General features: G+C 40.8%; 1 protein-coding gene across 5 annotated transcripts in view; it reads right to left on the reverse strand.

Annotated features, from left to right (window-relative positions):
- The window catches only part of VPS13D (vacuolar protein sorting 13 homolog D), a 246,829-nt gene that overhangs the window by 95,959 nt on the left and 123,970 nt on the right, over positions 1-26,900 (reverse strand). For all 5 annotated transcript variants that reach the window (XM_029230144.1, XM_029230148.1, XM_029230145.1 and 2 more), the window contains 9 exons: positions 24,076-24,184; positions 18,372-18,535; positions 16,360-16,468; positions 14,011-14,190; positions 11,962-12,078; positions 10,980-11,129; positions 6,240-6,389; positions 5,186-5,282; positions 2,992-3,140 (listed from right to left, as the gene is read on the reverse strand). In XM_029230144.1, the coding sequence (XP_029085977.1) occupies positions 2,992-3,140; positions 5,186-5,282; positions 6,240-6,389; positions 10,980-11,129; positions 11,962-12,078; positions 14,011-14,190; positions 16,360-16,468; positions 18,372-18,535; positions 24,076-24,184 (1,225 nt within the window). The remainder of the gene's footprint in view (positions 1-2,991; positions 3,141-5,185; positions 5,283-6,239; positions 6,390-10,979; positions 11,130-11,961; positions 12,079-14,010; positions 14,191-16,359; positions 16,469-18,371; positions 18,536-24,075; positions 24,185-26,900) is intronic.

The raw sequence follows: 26,900 nt of genomic DNA on the forward strand, positions 1-26,900 counted from the left end.
GGACTCTTTTGATCTTTAAGAAAACTGAAAGAACATATAAACTACCTGGCACTTTCAATATTATTCTGCTACTCTCTAACATGCAAACTTGGGAGAATAATGGCGAATGGGTGGGGGGGGGTGCGGGGAATGCCGTGCTTTCGTCTCTGCATTTGTGAGATGGAACTATTATCTCCCCCTTCTTCCATCGCAGAGTAAGGAATCCAATTGAGATAGCAGATGTGAAACTGCTTTGAGTCCTTCTGAACAGACACTCTATCTGGCAATAATGTACCCTCGGTGTAAACCTGAAGAGACTTCCCTCTGAGACTTCTGACAGCCTCGCTTCTGGCCTGGAGTCAAGAGAATCAAGATAATTATGCCTTCAATACCAAAGACATGGTTACCTTTTAGTCAGACTCTCATGATTCCTGCTCTGGGACAGGACTCCATTTCCTAAGCACATACTTTTAGCCGTTACATATTCATCTCAAAGAGCAGACTGCTCTTCCTAAGAGCCACTAATAAAGGGATATTACTCTGTTAGAAAACTATTTGAATAAATGACATTATTTTATGAGTCCCAGACTCCTCGAGGAGAAGGCAAGACACAATAAAATGGTGACTTCTGTAAGCTGAGAATTTAACTCTGACATCCCAATTCCCAGCACCCTGTTTGAAACATTAAGATACCACATTCAGGGTGTCCCCCGCCCCACACCTCATAATGTGGCTGCTCCACTGAATCTGTTTAGCAATCATTTGAAAAATGCCTTGAAAATGTTCCTTCAATATAGCGCCAAATGAAACACTCAACCTAAACGACTCCCAGTGTATTGCATGCAGGGTGAGCGTGCAAGCATCAATACCAAGGAACTGGGGGCCTGAAGCTACTTCAACTGTAGAAAATCATACTACATTTGTTAGTGTGGGGGGAAACCTTCTACCAGGAGCAATTTGGAAGGAACAATTAGGTGTCTGTGTTTCTTAGTAAGATGATTCAGAAAACAAGAAGTCCTTAACTCTCAGGAAATGCTTGACACTGGTTTGTTGGGTGAGTGCCAAGTGTTCTGGGGGAATATATACTTTATCAAACAAACCCATTCCAAAGGGTCACATAAGTCAAGTGGATACTTGTGGATATTAGCAAGATAGTGGTTTTCCCATGGTTTCCCCCCCCACTCCCATGCTAATTATAAGTATCTTTAGTCTCCTGGGAAACATGAAGTTAAAGCTAACTAAGCAGACAGGACAGTCCATGGAGAAGGCCCTGTTCTCAGGATGGTTGCAGGAGCTCCCCGGTCCCGACCGGCATTCCCAACTACTCATCCTGTTTGCTGCCTTAATGAAGCAGTCACCCTTGCCCTGTCCTTACCCCGAAACGACTTGATTTGGACCAGACTACTGTCTTGTTACCTATAAGTCTATTTTAGAAGTTGTGAGCTGGCAAATCGTGGGCCACATGAGGCCCACACATGTGTTTTGTTAGGTTCACAAGGCTTAAAAACAAAAACAAAAAAATTCAAATCGGTTGCCAACATTTAAAAACCAGGAGATTCCACATAAAAATCCAGATTTCCGGCTTCACTTTAAAAAATCCGAAGATCTGGCAACACTGGGTTCACATTCCCCCATAATAACTGGCTGGAGCTGAGCTGCACTGCCCCCTTCAGATGAAGAGTGCACACTCTGAGGGCCATGGTGCCCCCGGGGCTACTTCGCCAACTTCACTGCTGGCACAGTTCCTGCAGGCATGGAAATTTATGACTCCAGGTTTATTACTTACTTGTCCACATCTCTAGCTACTCCTGTTCAGAAAGAGAGACCACCCTGCAGCATCTTAAAGGAGGCAGCATGGGGCAGTGGGAAAGCCTTCGACCAGTGGTTAGTGGGGAGGTAGATGCCCTGATACCCATCTTCAAGTGCAACAGAGGAAAGAACCAGAAGTAAGGGGTGCAGGCTGCAGGGAGGCAGATGTAGACTCCGCCTAAGGAAGGACCTTCCAACAATCACCTGGGTTCTACTCCTGCTCCAACTACACAGGCTTCAGTGACAAAACACTGTGAACTCCAATATCCTTGTTCATCAAGCAAGGGGATCATTAAGGACTCACAGAGCTCTAAAATCCTCCGCCTCCTTATGTTCTAAGGGACAGCACAGCATAGGGGTAAAATGTATATAAACTCTAGAGTCAGATAGGCTTGGATTTGAATTCTAGAAGCATCCCTTAATTTTAATAGATTTTACTGCAGAAAATAAAGATGGTATTCAGACTGTATCTGTCAAGTGCATATCCAGATGCTCTGTAGGAATGTCCCATCCTAATATGGTGGGTAGGGGAGGCCACACCTTGGTGGGTAAGTGACCGCGTCATCCTTGAAGGTGGTACACATTTCCACCGTTAACCATTCAAAAAGAGGTGAGTACTTAGGAGGCGAGAAGGAGGGCAGGCAGGACTCGGGCACAAAAAGAAGATATTGTCTTGGCTACAGCTTTTCTCTCGAGTCTGGGAGCGGCCCTAGGAAAGGAGGCTTTTACCTCACTGAGATGAGCCAAGAGCTAAGCAGAGGGCAGATGGGGTTTTATGTAATTCTGTGTTTACTCTCTTTTGTTACTCTTTAATCTTTAGCAAAGTCATACTTAAACATTAAAAAAAAGAAAAGAAAAGGAATATACAGTTGACCCTTGAACAACACACTTAGTTTGAACTGCATGGCCCACTGACATGCGGATTTTTTCAACAGTCTACTCGGATGCAGAACTGCACGTAACGGAAGTTATACGCAGATTTTCAATTGTGAGGAGGGGTGGGTGCTCCTAACTCTCACACTATTCAACGGTCAACTGTACATATGTACATACACATATGAGTCGATAAAAATTCTCAAAAAAGAAAATCTGTAAAAATATCTGCTACAAATGATGATACTGGACGGAAAAAGCAAGTGCTAAACACACTCATTCTTTTCCAAGGAAAAGTCATTTTTAAAACTTACCCAGCTAGCAGCTCACCTTGAGATCCAGTGGTAGCTTGTTGGAGGTGAACACGCTCAGCTTGATCTGGGGGATGCTGATTTTGAGATTTTCAAAGTAGTATCGAATTGGCGTCCCACCTTGCTCAGCTGTCTTTTCGTGGAGGTTTTCATCGTATTTTTCCACCTCTGGTACAAAGGTAGAATTGTTTTCTTGAAAAATAAGTTTCCTCTGAAGTCTCATGATTCAAATACTTTCGTTCACATTGAAAAGAAACTCACAGAAAAATGTAAACGTCTGTTTGTCTAAATTTAATTTTTTAGGGCTCAGTAATATGTACAGTATCCTGATGCCATTTCTTTGTAAAAGTAGATCTGGTTCATGTTGCTGATCCAAAAAGTACAATAGCTTAATCTTTTGATTTGTGACTCTATTACCATCTGGCAGATATCATCTATGGAAAAAATAATCCAGGTGGGAAAGCCAAAGGTCATGGGTGTGCTTGATGGCAATGCGTTTTCTAGAAACCATGTCGTTACCATTATTATTATAAATGACCCAGATTATCTGAATTTATTTCAGAAAATGATATCCAAATAAGTACTTGGAGTGTAGATTAACTGAATCATCATGAACAACATGACCAATTAAATGATGAATCTGAGTGAAACATAATGCCTTGAAAAGAAACAGGCTGCAGGCTATAAAGAACCAACATCACGACAAGTGGCTCTCTCTCCCAAACAGTGGACATCATTTAAATAGCAGAGTGGAGGCCGATTTCTCACTTGTTATCTCATCAAGCAAAAGGGATGAACACAGGCTAAAACACAGCAATGTGCTCTTCAACTTGATGCTGTCCCCACACCCATGTGGGCAGCTTATTTGCACTTGGATTCATGTGCTTTTAGAAATAAAACCAAAGAGACTGTACATATCTACATATCAAACAAATTTATACTGTAAGCTTTTATATAGTTCTATTTATAGAAAGAAGGGAATAGGTTGAAAAAAAAAAAAAAAAAAGATACCGCAACAGAGATAGGCTTATCTGTATTTAGGGAACAGGAATAGTTATAGAAGGCAGAGGAGATTCCTCAATGAAAGGCAGGCAAGGATTTTACAAAAGAGTCTAAATCCACTAGACAATGCTTGGGGAGAAATTTATTTAGAGCAACTTACAAGAAAAGCGTGTCCAATCAAATTTAAAGTAAAACTTCCCAGGAAGGTACCAAAAGAGAACAGATACCTGGCAGGCAGGCTCAAGTGGCTCTCTGAACACAAATAAACACTGGCGTTCTGACCCAAAGTGGAGAACGCAGCACTAAACAGACAGGATCTGCTCCTGATCCCAAAGACACTTACTTAAAGCTTAAAGTCTAAGTCTGGGGTAAACAGAGCAAAAATATCTTTCTTGCGTTGTGTGCGTGTATGTTCATATGTACACACGTCCCCAGGGATTTTTTCCCCCTTTAGCCTACATGGGCAGATAAACATTAAAAGTCTCTATCTTATCATTTCTTTAGGCTCAGTATTTAGTTTAGTCTTCACAAGACTAAGCATTATTGACTTCTTTCTAAGCTGTATATAAAGTCTAGCAAAGGCCATGATGAGGCATCTAAAATAAAGAGACGACAGCTACATAATTTCTGTGGCACTGCTGGAAAATTTAGGTCTTTCAAAAGCTCATCCTACTCCCCTCTCCAAAGAAGAGTAAAGTAACTAGAAACCTTTGTAATTACATTAAGGCATAAGGGTATGGATGTGAAAAAAAGTTGAGTTGAGGCTAGCCAATTTTTTTCCTCAGCTAAACCAAAGGAACTGCCGAAGGGATTTCTGATTCTTGGCCCTGAATCTGTTTAATAAACAAAGGTTAGGAAACAAAGTGGTTTGCTAAATGACTAACATCATTTCTGCCATCTTAAAGCAGATGAGTCAAAAAACATGAGACAAAGAGAAACAATATACTGCTTCCCAAAAGCTTGCCCCTGGGTATGCTGGGACACCAGAGACCCTTGGAGCAGCTTCTTTCGTACACAGATACACCTCAATACCTGTCAACAAGCAATACTTAGAAAGAGAACTGAACCACAAACCTTAGCTTCCCAGCTCAGACTATGAAGTGGATAGAGAGCTTGCCAGGCATTCAGAGGCCACCTATTTTCACAAGCAGACTAAAAAATGCCACCCTTGGGCCAATTCCCAGATACACACCTAGAACATTCGACATTACCTGATTCTGCCTGATCGTAGCCAAAGAAACTCAGCAGCTTGAGGAGCAGTTTCTCCTCAATTTGTACCGTGAATCTCTGAGCCGTGACCATCAGATGCTAGAGATAAAGAAATTCTGATTTACAGTGCGAATGCCAGAGGAACTCTCATCCGTGCCCTAAGAAGGCCCCTGTGATACGGCGTGGTCTCTTTACTTATGTGATTTCATAATCATACTGCCAAATTTTTTCTGGCTCATCTCTCTCTACATTGTTATAATGAATCAAAAATTCCAGAAGATGTTTAGGAGACGATTCACCATCCTATTGCTTGGTTCCCAGGGCATCTGTGTCTGGTTAGTCAGGATTATACTTTCAGATGCACTGTGGTATATGGTACTGAGCTCACATGGACAGCAGCTAGTTTAAGGAGCAGAGCTGGGCTTGTGAATTTGAGGGCCACAGGCAGGCTTGACCCCACTGGCGCTGGTGACAAAGGACCAGAAACATGAGAAGCAACGTCTTAGCTCCCACTTTTCCAGAATTCGGTGTTGTAACGCTAGCCTGTACATGAAGACTTCTCCAGGAAAGAAAGTTTATCACTTCTGAATGATCTGCTTTTAGTAAATAGTGTGGCAGCTTACAGAGGAGGATGCCTGTCCCAAGGTCAGGCCCCTCCTATCCCTTTTCCAGTAGTCTTGGGTTATTATTTTTTTAATTTATTTTATTGAAGTACAGTTGATTTACAATGTTGTGTGCTAATTTTTGGATTATTATTTTAATAATATATCGAGATCATGCCTGGTCACGACCAATCTAGAAGATGCTACACTTTCCTGCAGAGACTTCACGCTGACGAATACAGACTCTGGCCCCTATGGATTCCGTACTATTGCCCGCTGAATCACCGACAACACAACTGAGAATCTGAAGTTTTAAGAGGAGTTTCCATCAATTCCGCTACACAATGTATCGAGTCGCTTAGTGCCTTACCCCCACTGGACTATTTCCATCCACAGCCTGAACTGCTGCTCTGAGCCTTGGCTGCGAGAGGACAAATCAAGCCCACCAGCCTACCTTGTAGATGTTGGTCAGCGCACTCTTACTGGGGAACTTCACCGTGTTCACTTGCACAGCAGGGCCTGTCTCAATGACCTCATTCTCATTGCTCAGTGGAGTCACAAAGAGCATGAAGGGCTGCGTGGTGCCAAGGAGCTGATTGTCCACCTAGGACATGAAAAAGCAGCAACAAAAACAGACAAATTGCTCAGTTTTCATTTTTACCTTTAACTAGGTCTCACAATATGCAGGTCATTCAGAAAGTACTTTTGGAAATATATTCTCACTAAAACCAGCAACAATAATAGCAATAGTTAGGAGCTATACTTTATTTGGTGAGTGCTGTGTGCCACGCACCGAGCTGGTCCGCTCACAAGCATTATCTCTTCAAGTCCCACGACGGCCAGCCTGTCCAAGTTATCAAACTCAGGGCTCTGCTGCATCCTCACCACCTCCCGGGGATCATCACTGTCCTCATGTCACAGACAAAGAAGCTGAGAAGAGAGTCCCCTGCCTAAGGTTGTACACCTAGTCAATGACAGAACTAGAACTTGACTCCACTTCTCTCTGTCCCCAAAGCGAACGCTCTCAACCACTAGGCTATCAATGCTTCTCTTGCTCCAAATTCCCTGAAGAACTCAAACGAGAGCATCAGTAGCAGATGGCTACCAAATGGGCACAGTCGCCCATCCTAAAGTCAACTCCCTTCTAGGAATGGAGTGACGAAAGCAGTGGCACCAGGGACTGCTCTATTCATCCCCCACATCAGCACCATCACCGAGAACACACTCTCCACACTCAGGTAAGTTTATGGACATCCGGAGGCTCACGGCAGGAAGCAAGCATCTTTACTTTGTTTTACCCTAAAGGCCCACACTAGGAAGAGGAAAGAGGAGAGAACATGTGTCGGGTACCCCTAAGCATACTTCCTACACATCACCTAACACATCCCTCACTACAACCCTAAAGGTTAATTGTTATTCCTCCCCATTTTACAAACAAGAAAACAGAAGCTTAGAGAAGCTTAGAGAAGTTAAACTACTTGCCCACACTATTACTACTAGTATATTCACAAGGTATAATAGTAAGTAGGAGAATTGGGATTCAAATGCAGGTATTTCGAGCATCAAGCCTTTGACCTTTCCATTGTATCACATGGGTTCCCACAGAACCATTTTGTACAGTCGCTGCAGATGGTCCTTCTGTTGGCTTTCAAGGTGCAGAGAGAAGGGCAAGGGACCTAGAACACTTCTTCTTACTTCCATTCTTGCCTCCTACCATGTGCTCTCTATACAGCAGCCAAAATGATCTTTCAAAAACACAAATCATGTCCCTCCTTCCTGGACACCCTGCAGTGGCTTCCCTTATCTCCTAGGACAGGACAGCACTCCTCAGCACAGCCTCCAAGGGCCCACCTGATCCAGTCTCACTACATACCACTCTCCTCCAGGCTCGCCACCATGCCTGCACACAAGCCTCCCCATTGTTTCTCAAAGATGGGCAAGTCTCTCCTCCCTCAGAATTTTCCGGAACATTTTCCCCATAGTATACCTTTTCTCTGGTTTTCTCATTCTATTCTTCCAAGTTCGGCTCAGCTCCCACTTCCTCAGGAAGACCCTCCTAGGCCACCTTACCTAAAGCAGCAGCATCCCTCTTTATTCTCTCATAGCAGTTACCCCAGGTTGGAATTATTTATTTGCTTGCTCACTCACTCATTGGCTGATTTCTTGCCTAGTCTGTTAGCTCAGAGAGCAGAAACTTCATCTTTTGAGTCATGGTGGTATCTCCAGAGCCCAGTGCCACGTCCAGCACACAGATGATAACTCAGCTAGAATTCACCCAGTGAGTGAATCACCTGTCACACCCAATAGAAATGACAATAAAGTCTCACCTTATTCTGACCTCTTCTTTGTTCTTTATCCAAATACATTTGACACAAGTGTACTAACTGCGAATTTCTGATTCTTGTTTTAGTCTCCCAATTAGATTTAGACACTCCCTAAGGGTGGGACTATATCTTCTGTTCTTAAAAATTTTTCCTCATAGCACTGTAATCATAGTAAACTCTCAAATCTATTTATTTTCTACAATTTACAGCACACATGAAATCAAGAGGTACTACAGGAAAAAAAAATCTTTTTAATTACAGTAAAAAGTCAATGAAATTAATGAACAGCAAATGATTCCTTGGATCTTCTCTGTAAGATCAAAAAAGAAAGACAAAGAAATAGAGGTGGCAAGATATTAACTTTTTATCCTCAAACAAATGGGAGGTCATTAGCCTGAACTCTTTGCTATTTGTGATATATGATGAAAGAAAAAATTCTTCTGAAAAGGGGTTTTGGCATGATAATCCTTTAACATTTTTTTGTAGTGTGGATCTGCTGGAAATGAGTCCTTTTAGCTTTTGAATGTCTAAAAACACCTTTAATTCACCCTTGTTTTTGAAAGATATATTTGCTGGGCACAGACTTCTAGGTTGGCAGGTTTTTTTTTCCTTTCAACACTTTAAAGATGTTGCTTACCATATTCTCACTTGCATTGTTCCCAATAAGAAACTGGCTGTCATTCTCAACTTTGTTCCTTGTGAGGAACGTGGCTTTTTTAATCTGGATGCTTTATCACTGGTTTTGAATAATTGATTATGATGTACCTTGGTACAGTTTCCTTCATGTCGTATGTGTGGCAGGGCAGGGGAGAGGCACAGGGGACGGTGTGAATGTGTATTTGTGTTTGAGCTGCTTCTGTGAGTTTACAGTTTTCATTAAGTTTGGAAAATCTATGGTCAAAATCTTTTTTAAAAAAAAAATAAAATTGAATTTAATTCATGATTTTAATTTTTTTTTAATGTTTATTTATTTGGCTGCATCGGGTCTTAATTGCAGCACATGGGATCTTCATTGCAGCATGCGGGATCCTTCACTGTGCCGCACGGGCTTCTCTCTAGTTGTGGCATGCGAGCTCTAGAGCATGCCGGCTCAATAGTTGGGGTGCATGGGCTTAGCTGCCCCTCGGAATGTGGGATCTTAGTTCCCCAACCAGGGATCAAACCCACGTCCCCTTTGTTGGAAGGCGGATTCTTAACCACTGGACCACCAGGGAAGTCCCTAATTCATGACTTTTAAAAGTTATTCATGTTTTAAAAAAAGAAAAAAGGCAGACATTTACCTAACAACAAGAACAAAACCCTGTAACAAACATAATAATTACAAAATTCCTTCCAATTTTTTTTTTTTTTTCCTGTCTCCTCTCTCTCCTCTGGGGACTCCAATTATCCATATATTAGGTTGCCTGAAGTTTTCTCATAGGTCACTGATGCTGGTCTCTTTGTGGGTTTTTTTCCCCTTGGATTATTTTTCTCTGGGTATTTCAATTTGGACAGTTTCTCTTGTTATGTCTTTAAGTTCACTAATCATTTTTTCTGCACTGTGTCATCTGCTACAGATCAAATCCAGTGTTTTTTCCATTCCATTTTAATCTCTAGAGGTTTGATTTGAGATTTTTGTATCTTCCATGTCTCTACTAAACTTTTTGAACATGTAGAATAGAATACAGTTACAATGAGTTTTAATGTCGTCCTCTGAAAATCCAAACATCTGTGTTAGCTCTGGGTTACTTCTGAATGATTATTCTCCTCATTATATACTGTGTTTTCCTACCCCTTTGCACACCTGGTAATTTCTGATAGGATGCCACATACTGTGATTTTTGCTTTGTTGGGTGCTGGATGTTTCTGTATTCCATTAAATCTTGAGCTTTGTTGTTCAGGGACATGGTTAATTTACTTGGAACAGATTTGATTCTTTCAGAGTTTCCTTCTGTGTGACTGATTTGTTAGCTAGGTCTGGAGCAGTGCTCAGCCTAGGGCACATAGCTCACCACGGAGGCCCAAGACTTTCTGGAAGGCTCCTCCCAATGTCCCATAATTATCAGTTTTCCCAGTGTGGCTGGTGGTGAGCAGCCGGTGCTGTGACCGGTGCTATGACCCTTTCGGATGGTAGGTTCCTCTCATCTGTCCTTTGCTGACCATCTGCGGGGCCCTCTGCAGATCTCCTGAGATTTCTTTCTGTGCAGCATGCTCCTCCCAGGTCTGCTGTCCTATGAACTCTGGCTGCCTTGGTCCTAGGACTCTTAACCCTGTTCAGCTCATCCACTCTGCTGGGTTCTGTCTCAGTCTCTCCGCCTGGTGACATGGCCTGGAAACTTTTTCACGGCAGCAAGCTGGGGTGATTGCAGGGCTCACCTCTTCTGTTTCCCACCTCTCAGGGATCACTGTCCTTTGTTGCCTGATGTCCAGTGTCTTGAATCTGTTGTCTCCTTACTTGATCTGGATTTTGGGGGTGTTTCAGATAGGAAAGTAAATCAGGTCTCTGTTACTCCACCTTGGTTGGAAGCACAAGTCCACTTCCCTTGTTTTTCTCCCTATGGTGAACTTCAGTTCCTCTAAATTATGGTTATATGATTTCCACTGTTTTCTCTACTGGCAAGATGAGGGACCATGGGTCACCTTCCTCCATGCCACCTTGACCAAGTTATCTAAGTTACTGATGGACTAGCTGCTATATTCTGAATTCTGCTCTACAGAAAAATTAGTAAGACAAATATAGGTAAAAGAATTCTTTTCATAGAACGATTTTCTGAAGACCATAAGAAATTTGTGCCAAAGTACTAAAGTTTTTAGAACATCAAACACTGATCTGGTCGGCTGTTCAGCAGGAAGAAAAGGAGATCAACAAGTCCTAAGTGCCCCCCTCTCACCTGTACATCCCGTATGCTGAGTTCTAGCATATGACTGGTGGCCAGCTGTGTGTAGTGCACATTGATTCCCGTAAGACTAGCAAAGACCAGTTCTTCTGGGACTTTATTAATTAAAGACAACCCAATTCCACCTTCTAACTTCACAAGCACCTGAAAGGAAACCAAAATATGGCACACTGACAGTTTAAAACAGAGCTCAAGGTAGCCAGGAGAGGACAAGGAAATAAATGGCTTTAAATCCCTCTACTTTGCCTCTAAGCAGATGAAAACCATGTAGGAGCTGTATTACTCACCTTGACGGCTCAAATTCCATCATCTCACTAGAAGCCTTCCTCTCCAGGCACACTCCCCACCCCAACCAGAACTCCACAGTGATATGATAACACCTCTACCGGAGCACTGATGACATTCTGCATCTCATTACAGGAAAATAATCATTTGAGAATCTTTGTCCCTATTTGAGAGACAAGCTCTTATTAAGTTATTCACCAAACTTCTATAACATCCAATACAGTGCTTTACATACAGGTGTTTTTTTTTTTTTAAAGATTACTGAATAAATATGGAATAAGTGTGCTTTTTCACACTTATCTCATGCTCCTTTCCACACTTTTCACTTTCTTTCCAATGCCCAAACAGGGCCAGGGAAACGAAGATGTCAGAGTCAACTGGGGCCAAAAAGATAAAACCTACTTTGCTTATTCTCAACCTTCACTCCTATTTAAATTCAAATAATTTAGCTTTCTTTATTTTCATCTTACTGTAACAACATTCGTTACATCCTGATTTGACCTGAGCTGTCATTTAAGTAACATATTCACACATTCATGATGTGATAACACTAAATACTATGAAGTAACACTGATACTTAGAAGTCACAGAGGTCAGAAAGAAAAGAGAAGGTCTCAACTGAGAAAACCAAAGAGAAAAATTCTAAACAAATTTGTAATGAAGAAATGACCCTGCAATCGCTAATACGTACTTCCAATTCCTGCTCTGTGTCTGGATTCTTTAATTTCTGCAGCTCTTGATCCATAACAGGAAGTTCATCCACTTCGTATGATGAACGGTCACTTTTCCGTTGAGAGAAATCTGTTATCTGCGGTCAAATAAAACACTGTACTTACTAAGAGGGCTCAAACTTCCACTGCGAAACCCACTCCATACCAACTGTGTAAGTCAAAGTCACTATATGCTCAATAATCCTATGGAAGTTAATGGTTTCCAAAGCACTGCTAAGGTAAGACTTATATAATAATGAAGCAAATTTGGTCTTGAGTCTCTATGACTAACACCAAGCTGCCGACCTGGAGAGCTTCATACACTGGGAGTTAGGCATCTGTAGGTGATCTAGCATTATGGCTCAAGTCAAAACACGCAAACCTCAGGATCAAGGCACTCATTTTTTGCCTTAAGAGAAGGGTGCTTTTTAAAGAGATACTGTGGATTATGGTGTACTATCTCAGAGAATTTGCTGTTACACAGCAACATCTTTTCTTTTTCCTTAACTCTAATTCCCCATGCCTGATAAATCCGTTATCTCCAGCACAGAACTCTCCCTGAGCTACAGACCCATACTTACACTGACTTCCGGACACCTTCCTGTAGATACCATACACTTAATAAGTCCAAAACTTAACTCCTCATTTCCCCCCAGAAGTCTGCTCTGTGTACATCTCTTAGTGATGGAGATTATCATCCTCCTTGTTGCCCAAATCAAAATCCTGAAGGCCATTCTTGACTCCTTCCTCTCTCTCATCCGCACATTCGAGCAATCACTAAGTCTGACTGACTCTACCCCCTAACAAGCTTTCATTTCTATTCATTTCTCTCCAATCTCCTCCTCATGTCCACCTCCCTGCCATGTATTCTAGTTCGGGTCACCATAATCTCTCATCCAGATCCCTCCAAACTGGCCTTTCTCTGTCTCCAGTTTCACTCCAATTCTCCACACTGCAGCCAGAGTGAGCAAGTTAAAATAAATTTCTGATCGTGTCACTCCCTGACTCTTTGTTGCCATAGAAAAAACACAAAATCTTTAGCATGTATCAGGCTTTTCATGTTCTGGCCCCTGCTTCGGTCTCCTGCCTATTTCTCAGCATATTCTATGTGCCACTTGGATCACTCTCCTTTATCACCAGGCCTTCAATGGAGATATATAACTTCCCATATAGATATAATTTACTTATTTTGTTTATTGCTCATGGTTTATCTACCCCACTAGGATGTAAGCTCCAAGATGGCAGGGAACTTTGTTTGTTCACTAGTCTAGGTTCAGTACCTAGAACTGTGCCTGGCTCTAACAGGGGCTCAGTAAATAACTGGTGAACGAATACTCTCATTCTTAAGGCACAGCCCCTCCACCTTTCCTTCTTGATTTGGCTAACTCCCTTCAGTTAACATTTAGATCTCAGCTTAAGTGCTACTTCTCTTAGAAAGCCCCTGCCAGTCTCCAAATCTGGGCATACAAATCCTTTCTAGATACTCCCCATAGCACCCTCCACTCCTACTTTCATAACACAACATGTTAATTATCTGATTAGAGACCTCATATATCTCCTTGTTGTCAATGTTATTAATATATCAATTATTTAAATATATAATAAACATATATAACGACTGATAATAATATGTACTGTTCTTGGCATTATCTTCTTTAATTCTTACGCTTTTTTTTTACTCATTCTTTTTTATTATTATTGAAGTATAGTTGATTTACAATGTTGTGTTAGTTTCAGGTGTGCAGCAAAGTGATTCAGTGATACATACACATTTATCTTTTTTTTCAGATTCTTTTCCCTTATAAGTTACTATGAAATAATTCTTACACTTTTTAAAAATCATCTTGTATTTTACTTATACTCTGATTCTTATAACAACTTTGTGAGGCAGGTCTTATCCCCACTTTATAAGGACACGCCATCCTCACATCCAGCACAGATACTTCAATAAACATCGGCTGAATGACCGACCATGTGGGGGCGGGGGGAGCACAATGAGGCTCAGGTCAGTTCTTACGATAAATCATTACCTGGAGCGCTCTAGTTGGTCCATCTGGGATGACCCTGATGGACAACATTCCAGAACCAGGCCTCATTTTTTGGTTAATAAATTGTTGTTCAGGTGGAACTGGCCCCAAAAGCTCCATGGATGTGTCCGGACCAAGAACAACTTCAGCTCCGTCAAACAAACCAGAAAGCCCTCCTTTGGCCTACAGGACAGAGTAAAGATGTGTAAGAAAAGGCAAAAGCACTGACTTTGACAATTTAATATGTCATTTCAAACAAGTTACCAGATTTAAACACTCTTCTGAAGGGTCATGGTCAACATGTAGCAAAGCATTTACTGTTTTTTCAGCTTTACAGATGATAAAGAACAGGAGGATTACTTGGGCAAGATGGAAAGTTATGCTACATGAATTTAGGGAATTCAAGGTAAGATAATTCCATGAATACAATATATTAGTTTAGTAGTAACTTCTAGTCATTAAGATAAGCTTAAAAAAAAAAAAAAGTACCAAAAACCCTATTTCTCTGAGTATTCTCACTAGGGTTTGCTTCAAAAGCTGAAACATTCTGAAAATTTAAAAAGTATCACTATCACTGAGCTTTCCAATAAAAAGCAAATTCTGGAGTTGAAAACCTCCCCAAACAGGCATATGGCTGGACAATCAAATATTCAAAATATGGTGCCTCTTCTAAAATGAAACAGGGAAATGTGAATGTCATCTGATAGCCAGTTATTCGGGCCTTTGGAGAAAAGTACCTTCTTGCTATATGCCCCAAGTAAAACGGACGTCTGCAGGATGATGCCTTTGCGAGAGTGAATACAGGGCTAGAGAAGATAATAGCTAAAGTGTCTAGATCCCCCTCTGTTAGTTTTTAAATAGTGAGTAATGAAAAGGAAAATTTGAGCTGGGTTTATAGGACAGACTTTAACATGGAGAAAGCTTTTATAACTGTTTTAAGTTTAGAAAGAAAGTGCATACACAACCTTATAAGGGTAGTGTCAGAAAATGTTTTAATGCCTTCAATTATTTTATTCAGAATGATAAGATTGTAACAAGTTTATTTTCCTAACCAAAACACATTCTGCTCTGCTGAATACTGCTATTATAGGGTCACTCAGAGAAATGATGAAATAGATTCAAGAAACAACAAACACCAGAAAGGGATTTTTTTTTTTGGTTGGGGGGGGGGGCAGTGGGTTGGGCAAGATGCTCTAAGAGAATTGGAATTACATGGGCTTTAGAAACAAACCAGAAGTCAGGGTCAGACACGGAACCCAACAATTATAACAAGCCCTCTTTTGCCTCTAGAAGTCTGAATTGCATTGCTAATTGAAAATCACAAATCCATTCCAGATGTGTGCTTCATATAAGTAAGCAGCTTGTCTTTGATGAAAAAAGCTCAGGGCACTAGAGATAAAGAAAATAAATCTCACCAAACAGCAGTCAGAGGCTCCTTGCAGTTCTGCTCGCTCCCCCAGAGAACAAGCTCCCATTATGGAAGGACAGCCTGGTTTCCACCAGGGTCAAACACACTAAGAGCTCTCTAGATTCTGGGCCTGATGTTCTAGTGTTTACCTTTTGGGTAAAGTCCCAGGCTGAGGCAGAACTGCACACGCAGTCACACGTGCTGTTCTGCTCTATGCCCAAACCTCTGAGACACCTTCCTACTCACTCATCTCAGATCCATGGTCTCATTCCTGGCCTGAAGCCAGAAGGAGAGAAAATCCAAATTCCTGGTAACTTTCCAAACACACATTTGCTTATAAAGTACCTGGGAGTTTTTCATGGGGTGAACTGGCTGACTTGAAGGCAGGGGAAACTGAACAGCAACCTTCATTTCGACATTTGCTACAACAATGAAAGGTCTATTTGGGGACCACTGAGAATGCAGAAGTAAACAGAATCTGGGGCATGCAGAGCCCATGAAGATTACTCACCATCTCATAGAACACTTTATAAAAGATGGTTTTAACCTCACAGGTCTAAAACTAATCCATCTAACTTAGTGGCGGGCTTTTAGCTGACATTTTTCTTTCTTTCTTCCTTTTTAAAATTGCATAGGTAATTTATCTCATCAAAGAAAAAAAATCCAGATAAGCCAAGGGAAAAAAATAAAAACCATCACTCAGAAGCAACCATTCCTAACACATTTCTTACATATCACCTTCAATAACATTTCCCATGTAAATATGCAGAGATGCACAAAGTTTCGTGGTTTTCCTGACTAAAATGAAATAATACATATTTGCATTGTAATTATTTTTTTCCCATTCAACAACATCTCATGTATATCCTAATTAAGACTTTGTTTCAAAAAAAAAAAGGCTCAACCATTGCTTGCTGCAACCGGGGATGTCAAAAACTACTAACCTGGACAACCAACCCATGTAACCCACAGGTCAGTTTCCCTTCTCGGAAACTCCACGTCTGGGTTGTGCTTCGCCTACGATCAGGCTTCCTTAGCATCAGCGGCTCGTATCTAGAAGAAAGGAAAATGCAACAAGTCCTGTGAGTCAAATATTTCAGGCCTGCAGAGAGGATCAGGATCGCGGTTTTACTCTTCTTCCTTCCAATATCCTCTGCCCTTAAAATCTAACAGGCAGTTAGCTTGAATCCTATGGCAGCTAACAGGTATCTCTCAATGAGGAAGGAGGAATAAAACAAAATGGAAAGCAATGAGGACACAAATATGAACACTTCAAGGATTCACAATTTAATACATGTAATAGGGGTTCTTGCTTTCTCACAATGACAAGCTGTCATGTAGTACAAGAAAGGTTTTTTAAAATATTTTCAAAAATCCTTTTCTGTTTTATTTCCAAATACTTTTATTTTGTAATGGGTTTTAACTTGTAAGTCATCTAAAGTCATTTTGGAAGTAAACAAGGTATTAACTGAAAACACACTGATTTCATGGAGAAACTGAGGCACAGGCTAATAAAATAACTTATTCAAAGTTAAAGAGCTGATTTGAATCCAAGTAGTCAGTCATAAAAACACATTTTTTTTTTCTGGCTTTAAAAACATGTATTCTTGTTGTAAAGATAATGGAACATTTTTTTAAACAAACTAAAAAAAAAAATCACTTATAAATCCGAATCTCCATCCCCAGCCCCCAGTACAATAATAGCCTTGGTCTCTTGTCTTCCACTCCAGATCCTGGTGTCTAGGTCCTGCTCTTTCCCAGCTGTGGTTTATGTTCCACTGCTACACAAGCAGTTTTCTAAGTCTGTAGATGGTGGAAGACTCAAGGAGGTTTTTTCTCTACAGCTTTATCAGCACTGATGAAATACTGGCAGGGAGAAGAGATGGGAGCTTCAACTCTTTCTATTTTGTAGCTCCAAAGAAAGAAAGTTTAGGGAAAGAGGGGTAATTCACATTTGGAGGATTAGAGGATAAAAGAAAGTCTATTTTCTTAGATGAACAAGGGTTGATAGTCATAAATGGTTTCTGCAGGTTCTCATGTTTGTGAAGAGCCTTGTGTATCCACTCACTCCTCCATGCCATCTCCTTATGCACAGTCTTTAAAAAGAGATGAAACTTGCCCACAGTGATCTAAAAGTTAAGGTCCCAAATGAATTCTCACAGTGATGGTTCTGACAAGCACCAAACAAAAGTAATTAAGATAGTAGAGGCAGCAGACAAATAGCAATAGAAAATGAGTTAGGCAGTGATCCAATAATTTCTTGTTGTTGATTTTAGTCCTTTGCTCATAAAGAAAATTAACATTTTTTTTTTTACGTCTTTACTGGAGTATAATTTCTTTACAATGGTGTGTTAGTTTCTGCTTTATAACAAAGTGAATCAGTTATACATATACATATGTTCCCATATCTCTTCCCTCTTGCGTCTCCCTCCCTCCCACCCTCCCTATCCCACCCCTCTAGGTGGTCACAAAGCACCGAGCTGATCTCCCTGTGCTATGCGGCTGCTTCCCACTAGCTATCTACCTTACGTTTGGTAGTGTATATATGTCCATGCCTCTCTCTCACTTTGTCATAAAAACAATGTGATTATTCTCTTAATAATTTGTTTCTGCTTTCAAGGGATTTAACAAAATTCTTAGATTTAAAAAAACAAACTGTTCACTTCTCGGGAGCAGGGGTAGGTAGACGTTTGGATGAAAAGACATTCATGTTTCATAACATATCCTTATAGTTTGATTTTTTTTTTTTTAACATCTCCATGGGCATTTCCATAATGACTTTAAAACATAAAACAGAAACCCAATACTCATGTTTGGAAATACAACAGGTTTCTGTCATTGAAGAAAAATACAAATTCTTACTTCATTTATAGACTCTCTGCTTTTTGGTGTAGATTTCTTCTGAGTCTGAATTTGAAAGCAGTGAACTTGAATCAAAAGTTGCCATGAAAGTTACCTGTTGTCAGTGACTGCAGCAAGACCAGCAATATCTAAGATGGCAGAGCCCTCGGTGGAGCGGGCGGCCAAGGGCTTGCTGGGGTTGTGAGGCACGGAAGAGCCCTCGTGGGCCAGCATGCCTGTGCCAGTCATCCTCCACAGCTGAGAACGCTTCCCTGGTTCCTGTTGGGCAGGGACAGCAAGAGCCATCATGCGCAGCCACGGCTTCATACAAGGGCTTCAAGAGCTTCACACAGGGCTGAATGATTTCTCAAGTAGGGACTGTACTAAAAGACACTTTCTGATTATGTCAGTGCTTAATTCAAACTTGCACTGCTGTCAATCTCCAGCTGCACTTCGGATAAAATATGCTAAACTCTTGAACCAAACAACCAAAAATGACAATATAAATTTTTTAAATTTATTTTTTCATACATTTAATACTTTCTGAGCAAACCAGTTAGTCGAGGTTCAATCTAATCTCCTCCACTAGCTACACTGCTATGTTAACTGCTATTCCAGATGGCAGCCCTCCAGTGCCCTTACCTAAAAGAGTGATCCAATTATATAAAGTATATATGATATTCTCAGTATTTGGTCTTTGGTTATCCTCATAACTGGCAGACAACCAGAATTTACCAGAGCTCTCCCCCATCCCACGTTCATAAGGTAAGCATACTACACTGATGGTTTCCAATTTCCAATTTACTGGGTTTACTATTAAGTGGATTGTATTCAAAAGTTATACTAGATTGATTGCTATTAATTCTAAATATATTTTCTCTTAGGAGTATTTTATAAGCAGTACTTGAACTTCCAGGTCTATCCATGAAAGTCTGTATAATCCATTATATGTAAGAAGTAATAATAATAATAGTAATAACACCTCCTGAATATTTACTATGTGTCAGCCACTGATCAGTGTGAGTTACACATAGTAATTCATTTAATCCTCAAAACAAACCAATGAGGTATATACTATTACTGTTCTTACTTACAAATGAAGAAGGTTAAGTCCCAGTGAGATAAAGAAACTTCACCACGGTCACATTAACTAGTAGGTGGTAGAGTGAAGGTCTGAATCCCCAAAGTGTGAGTCCAGGGACGACGTGCTTATCCACTTTGCCATACTACCTTTCTAACACAATCCCTATAATTCCATTTCAGGAACACCTAACCATCGAGAATAGTCTTTCTATGGGAACGTATACTCCAACTAGACCTGTCAGGATCACATTCTAGGTACCACAAACGCATCCACACGCTGCCCCGCGTTGGAAAGACAGCTTTTGCAACAAAGCTGTCAAAGCTGCATTAAAAGCTAACAAAGTAATATGAATGCTGGAGTCGAATGCCAGGATCTGAAATCCAGCTGCCTCATTTACTAGCTAAGTGACCTTGGATAGGCTACTAAATTTCTCAGAGCTCCTGTTTCCTGATCCTGTCAAAGGGGGAAATTAAGCTACCTCTGAGGGTTCTTGTGATAAGTGTAATAAATACAAGGCACTTTCAGCACATACTTGGCACAGGGTTAACGCCTCGATAAATGTTTGCTATGTTATCATGATCACATCCCTTTACACAGCACATTATGTACAGCATCCTAGTTGATCCCTCTCACAAACCTGGGAGATCAGTGGGAAAATGAGGCTCCGGTAGGAATGTGAAACACCAGATATCGTCATCTTTAAGTGGCAAAGCCAGAACTCAAATCTAGAAGATATGATGCTCTTTCTTTTTTTTAATTTTTACTTTATGTTGGAGTATAGCTGATTAACAATGTTGTGTTAGTTTCAGGTGCACAGAGAACTGAGCAGACTTCCCTGTGCTATACAGCAGGTCCTTGTTGGTTATCTATTTTATTTATTTATTATCTGTTTTAGATATAGCAGTGTGATGATGCTTTTTCTACTGTGTGCTAATGCCTCTCGTACCTGTGAAAAGAGATGAAACTGAGCTGCACTTCTCCACCCGCAATCCCCACGTGCTTACGTGGGGATTTTCCTGGAGGTGTTCCAGATCGGGAATCAAAGCACAGACGCCCAGGTGAAACCAAGTTTTCATACATGGATTCCTCTATTGCCTGCCCGTATGTGCAGGCTCATCATCACTGGAAACTACCCAAACCTCCATTTAAAAACCCAAGATCCACCATTCTCCTTCCAGTTCCCTTCCCCTGCCCCCTTTCCTCACAATTTAGTCCTAAAACCTTGAGGTGAGACTGAGGGAGGGAGAAGGCCATGGGGGCTGTGTGAGGGTAGGTGGGTATATTGTGGTGGCCCGGCCCAGAGTGGGATGTTGAAACCCAAGGTGGGTGCTGACCCATATCGAGGGGCTGGGGAGGCGAGCCTAGTGTGAGTTCTTAGAGACAGAGACAGGTGAGGAGTGAATTCCTGCAGGGGGTGGGGTTGGACGGGGAGCTGCCCAGCATGTGGAGATCAGGGCCCACGCCAGGTAACAGGGTGTGTCCACACTCGGGGCGGGGGCACAACTGTGATGAGAGAACATGGGTTACATTCACAGGAACTGATCAAATTAATAAATACATTCTTAGTGCTGGACAAGCGAGTTACAAATATGAAAAGGGAAAAAATTACAATGAGCTCTGTGATGTTGGACTGGAATTAGAACTATTAGTGTGAACTGCTGGTTCTTAATACACAGAGATAGAGAAATCTGTTGAATATATAAATACACATATATGTATGCATATGCACATATGTATATACGCAGATACAATATGTGCCGTGTGTGTGCATATATACGTCATGTATACATAAAATCGCTAGGTCTGTCCCTTGAGAGAGTCTGGGAACAGCGACACCACAACAGCAACAAGGGCACCTAGCGTACATATCTTAAGTTTCTAAATTCCATTCTCTGATAAAAGGAATCAGGGCTCCTCAGAGAAGTGGCAAATTCCGGGAATGCTGCAGGGAAAGTACAAAATGAGCCCAAAATAACTCGCTGTGTCAGAAAGTATGAAAGTGCTCAAGGCATGAGGGGGCATATGTCAAAAGGACACAGGAGGTTAAAGGCACTCCCACCGGCCAAATATGAGAACTGAGGATAAAAATAAACCCTGACAGTAACAGATAACACACTGAATAAAACAGGGAGCCATGGGGACATACATAAAGCTACAGACTGAACTGTGCTCCTGCAAAATCCTTATGCTGAAGACCTAACCCGCAGTTGTGATGAAAATGGGGCCTTTGGGTAATAATTAGGCTTAGATGAGGTCATGAGGGTGGGGGTCTCCTGATGGGATCAGTGTCATTAAGACACCAAAGGGCTTGCTTTCTCCTCTCCCCTCACCTCTGACCCCACTCTTGCTCTGCCATCTGAGGACACGGTAAGAAGGCTGCAGTCCAAAACTAGAAGAAGGGCCCCCTCCGGGAACCGACTTGCCCGGCACCCTGATCTTGGACCTCCTAGCTTCCAGAACTGCGAGAAATAAATTCTCATTGTTTAGTCTATATTATTTTGTTCTGGAAGTCCAAGCTAATACACGTGCGTGCGTGCGTGCGTGCATAGAAAACTTGATGAGGAGCAGGATATTCACAGTCTCAAAGCACCTCTCCACAAAATATTTACTAAATACAGGGGAAAAGAAAAACTTCCTTCACAGTGGAGAAGGCTGGCAGACATCACCTTAAGCAAGTGCTAACGTTAACGTCACCAGCAACAGGACAAATCCACTTTACAGAATTTCTACCAACTTTTCTGTAAATTTGAGATTCTTTCAAAACAGAAAGTAAAAAAAAAAAAATCCCAAAAAACAAACAAACAAAAACCTAAGAGGTCAACCTTCTACTCTTGGTTTCTAATTCAAGCACACAGGTCCATTTCCTAGTGCCAATTCAAAGAACATTGCCTAGTTTTAGATGTCAACGTAACTCACTCATCACCTTCCCTCCCATTTACCGGTTTTCATCCTCATCAAGTGAAATGACAACTGTGAAAGTGTGTAAATTATAAAATCTTATGTAAAGTATTTTTTGCTACTTAATTAAAAGAAGTCTGTTTCTGTCCACTTAGCATACACCAGCCCTTGGAAATCCCATGTATGTATATTTATTATTAGTGTTTTGCTGATCACACCTGGTGATCATACTCCACTGATAAATGATCCTTCTCTTGAGTCGGTTTCCATTCACTCTAACATCCTCATTAACTTGAACATTTCTTTGAAGGTCATCTGCATCATTTCCAAGGGCTCTTCTATTTTTTTCCCAATTCCTTGATTTCTGTTAGACTCTTTTATTTTTAGATTATTGCCTTTTAAAATTTCCTTTTTCAAAATGTTCAGTAAAGTCTAGAAAATTGTTTACTTTCAATGACTACATCTCATGGTCTCTTTACTCATCACCATTCCCAAATCTTACTTCTAAAATGTATCTAACACATAAACACAGTCTTATTTATATAAAAGAATGTGATAACATTTTAAGCAAATTTGAATTATGTGACTTTCAACTGGTATGATATAAAAACACATGTAGAAGTACTGGTTGATTGATAGATAGATGAAGAACCTTGAAAACATTAGGATAACTGAAAGAAGCCCTTCATTAAAGACCACTCATATATTGACCGAAGTCCAGAACAGGGGCGTCTACAGTGACAGAGAGTAGATTAACGACTGCTTAGGGCTGGGAAGTAAGGAGAATGCGGGGGTGATAGCTAAAGGATACAGGGTTCTTTCTTGAGGTGATGAAAATGTTCTAAAATTGAGTGTGGTTAAAGTAGTACCTACTGTGGATATATTAAAACCCACTGAATTGTATATTTTAAATGGGTGATTTGTATGGTATATGAATTATATCTCAATAAAGCTGTTAAAAATATAAAACTGAATTAGAAACACACGTATTAAAGTTTCATTTGATGTGCAAAATCTGAAATAATTTGAATCTATCCCCCATTAAAAATGCGGTAAGAGTTGTACAACCTCAAAGCCAAATGAGTCATAAACCACCTACATTACTGCCACACATGATAGCACTTTAGATGATTAAAGGGCATCCTCTGTCAGCATTAGGGCCACTTAGGTTGGAAACACACAACCTCTGTCAGGGTTGTTTTTGGATTATATGATTTATATTATGCAAAATTTTCCAGAACACACCCCTCAGGTAAATGGTTTCAAATAATTATAGCTGCTGATCTTCCTCCTCTTAAAAGTGATTTCTGCACCTCTGTGTTCTCAAACAACATTCATTTTGAAGTCTGAACTATTTATTACCAGTCTTTCTGTCAGTCACAATATTTCTGGTCAAACTTTACTCTTTCTCTCAATATCTAGGTCTATTAGCATAATCATTTCATAAACTAACTTGAAAAGAATGTTGGCATAAAAAGGGAAAAAACTGTCAGTGTGATAATTTTTCCACTGAGTTTAGGGAAAAGTAGATTAGGGGAGTGTTACAATAGAAAGAGTAATGAAAACGACAAATCACAAATTTGAAAAAAAATAAATTCAAGAATTAAGCTCTTCGAAAAGCTATCAAAGATGAGAAGGGCTTGGAATTCCTAGAGCAGGCGTCATGGGACAGTGGGGAGAACAACAACTGGAACAGTCAGGACACCCAAGTTCCATCTGAGCACGGGCCTAGGTCTCTGCTTGCTCATCTGCAAAACGAGGGGGTGGACCAGGTGGCCCCTGACCCTTCCAGGGCTAAAAATCTTTTCTTCTAAATCCAAGTTCTAAGCTCTCTTACCTTCTTCTTTAAAATGACTCTCTGTGTCTTCGGTGAGACATCCAAGACGAGCTCTGCACAGGTAATGGCTCTGTTGGAAGCCACAGGCCGTCCTGTCCCCTCCTGTAAACTAGAATTGAAAAAACAGTAACAATCGTAATACACACACACACACGTATACACGTGGACTCACATGCGTATTCATGTACTCATAAGCAAACGGCTAAACCTCCACCATAAAGAAGATAATTCTTCTTTAATCATAGAAGAAAAAGCCTGACTCAAGCTGCAGAAAGATCAAGGTTGTGCTGTTTTCCTGCACAGTTCAAAGATTCATTTGTCAGAAGACATACTCTGACATTTCCCCTCTCCTGATAATTTCAGTGGCTTAAAATTCAGACATAAAAGGATGACTATATATCTTTAGAGACAAAAAACCAAAAACTAATCCAGACATTCCAAGGGTCCAAGAATTAGTTCTACTGTTTGCCAGGAAGATGATCAGAATTATTGCATCCCCATGTCTTAGCAAGAAATCAGAAGTCCCTTAAGGATGAAAAGAAAACAAAGGGTTCATAAATCACCTTCCTCCAATTCCACCTGCTTGTGTTTCTCTATGGCTTAAGAATACTAAGCTTTATGGAATGTTGCAGCCTAACTACGCTTCAGGGTATTTCAATGAGATTTTATTTAGATTATCCTCCTGTTTCCACTAATCTCTATCATCAAAAAATGGACTGAAAAATTCCGAGTTAAAAACCAGTTTTCATGATATCAAAAGCACAAGTGACCAAAAAAATTTTGACTTCAACAACATTAAAAAACTTTTGTCCTTCCGAAAGACATTACCAAGAAAGTAAAAAGACAATCCACGGAATGGGAGAAGATATTTGCAAATCATATATCTGATATGGGATTTGTATCCATATTATATAAGGAGCTTAAAAATTCAAATAGGCAAAAAAATCTAATCTAAAAATGGGCCAAGGATTTGAATAGACATTTCCCCAAATATATACAAATAGGGAATTCCTTGGCAGTCCAGTGGTTAGGAGCCACCGCTTTCAACGCCGTGGCCAGGGCGGCCCGGGTTCACTACCTGGTTGGGGAACTAAGATCCCGCAAGCTGTGCAACATGGTCAAGAAACAAACAAACAAAAAAGATACACAAATGGGAATAAGCACATGATAAGATCTTCAATATCATTAATTATTATGGAAATGCAAATCAAAACCGCAATGAGATAACATTACCTATTCAGTAGAATTACTACAATCAAAAAAAGGTGGAAAACAGGGCTTTCCTGGTGGCGCAGTGGTTAAGAACCCGCCTGCCAATGCAGGGGACACGGGTTAGAGCCCTGGTCCAGGAAGATCCCACATGCCGCAGAGCAACTGAGCCTGTGCGTCACAACTGCTAAACCTGTGAGCCACAACTACTGAGCCCATGTGCCACAACTACTGAAGCCTGTGTGCCTAGAGCCCATGCTCCGCAGCAAGAGAAGCCACTGCAATGAGAAGCCCGTGCACCACAACGAAGAGTAGCCCCCGCTCACCACAACTAGAGAACGCCCGCACGTAGCAACGAATACCCAACACAGCCAAAAATAAATAAATAAAATAAATTTTAAAAAAACATTAAAAAAAAATTTTTTTTTAAGTGGAAAACAAAAAGCACTGCTGAGAATGTAGAGAAACAGGAACCCTTACACATTACTGGTGGGACATAAAATGATTCCGCTCCTGTGGAAAATAGCATAGCAGTTCCTCAAAAAGGTAAACATAGGGGCTTCCCTGGTGGCACAGTGGTTGAGAGTCCACCTGCCGATGCAGCGGACACGGGTTCGTGCCCCGGTCCGGGAAGATCCCACATGCCGAGGAGCGGCTGGGCCCACGAACCATGGCGGCTGAGCCTGCGTGTCCGGAGCCTGTGCTCCGCAACGGGAGAGGCCACAACAGTGAGAGGCCCGTGTACCGCAAAAAAAAAAAAAAAAAGGTAAACATAAAATTACCGTAGAACCCAGCAATTCCACTCCTAGGTATATACGCAAAAGAATTAAAAACAAGTACTTAAACAAGTACATGTATGGGCATGCTGATAGCACTGTTCACAACAGCCAAAAGGTAGAGACAACACAAATGTCCATCAAAGGAAGAACGGACAAAATGTGGTACAGACACACAATGGAATATTACTCAGCCATAACAGGAATGAAACAGTGATACATGCTACAGTGTGGATGAACCCTGAAAACATCATGCTAAGTGAAAGAAGCCAGACACAAAAGGTCACATATTTTATGATAATTTATGTGAAATATCTGAAATAGGTAAATCCTGAGAGACAGAAAGCAGATTGGTGGTTTCCAGGGGCTGAGAGAAGAGGTTTAATGGGGGAGTCACTACTTAATGGGTTTGGGGTGATGAAAATATTTTGGAACTAGATAGAGGTGGTGGCTGTACAATATCACGAATATACTAAATGCCACTGAACTGATCACTTTAAAATGGTTAATTTTATGGTATATTAACTTCACCTCAATTTAAAATAAAACAAAACAAAACAAAACTAGTCTCCTTCCTCATCGTCAGTTCTCACCAAAAATGCGAAGAAATAGGATCTACTGCACTTCAAAATAGGGGTCAACCCCTTAGCACACTAAGATTCCCAGGAACTTCTCTTTTTCTCTATCCATATCTGTTCAACCCATTAAACTCGTAATTCTCCATTAGGATTCTTCAGTTAAACAGCTTAGTAACTACTGAATTTAACATAAGAAAGTAAAGAGAAAAACATGAATAGCAACCAGATTAAGGACTGGTTTTTCAGGCACTAAAACCTTAAG

Source organism: Monodon monoceros, unplaced genomic scaffold (assembly GCF_005190385.1).
Source record: "Monodon monoceros isolate NGI ecotype Baffin Bay Population unplaced genomic scaffold, NGI_Narwhal_1 Super_Scaffold_18, whole genome shotgun sequence".
Classification (NCBI taxonomy): Eukaryota; Metazoa; Chordata; class Mammalia; order Artiodactyla; family Monodontidae; genus Monodon; species Monodon monoceros.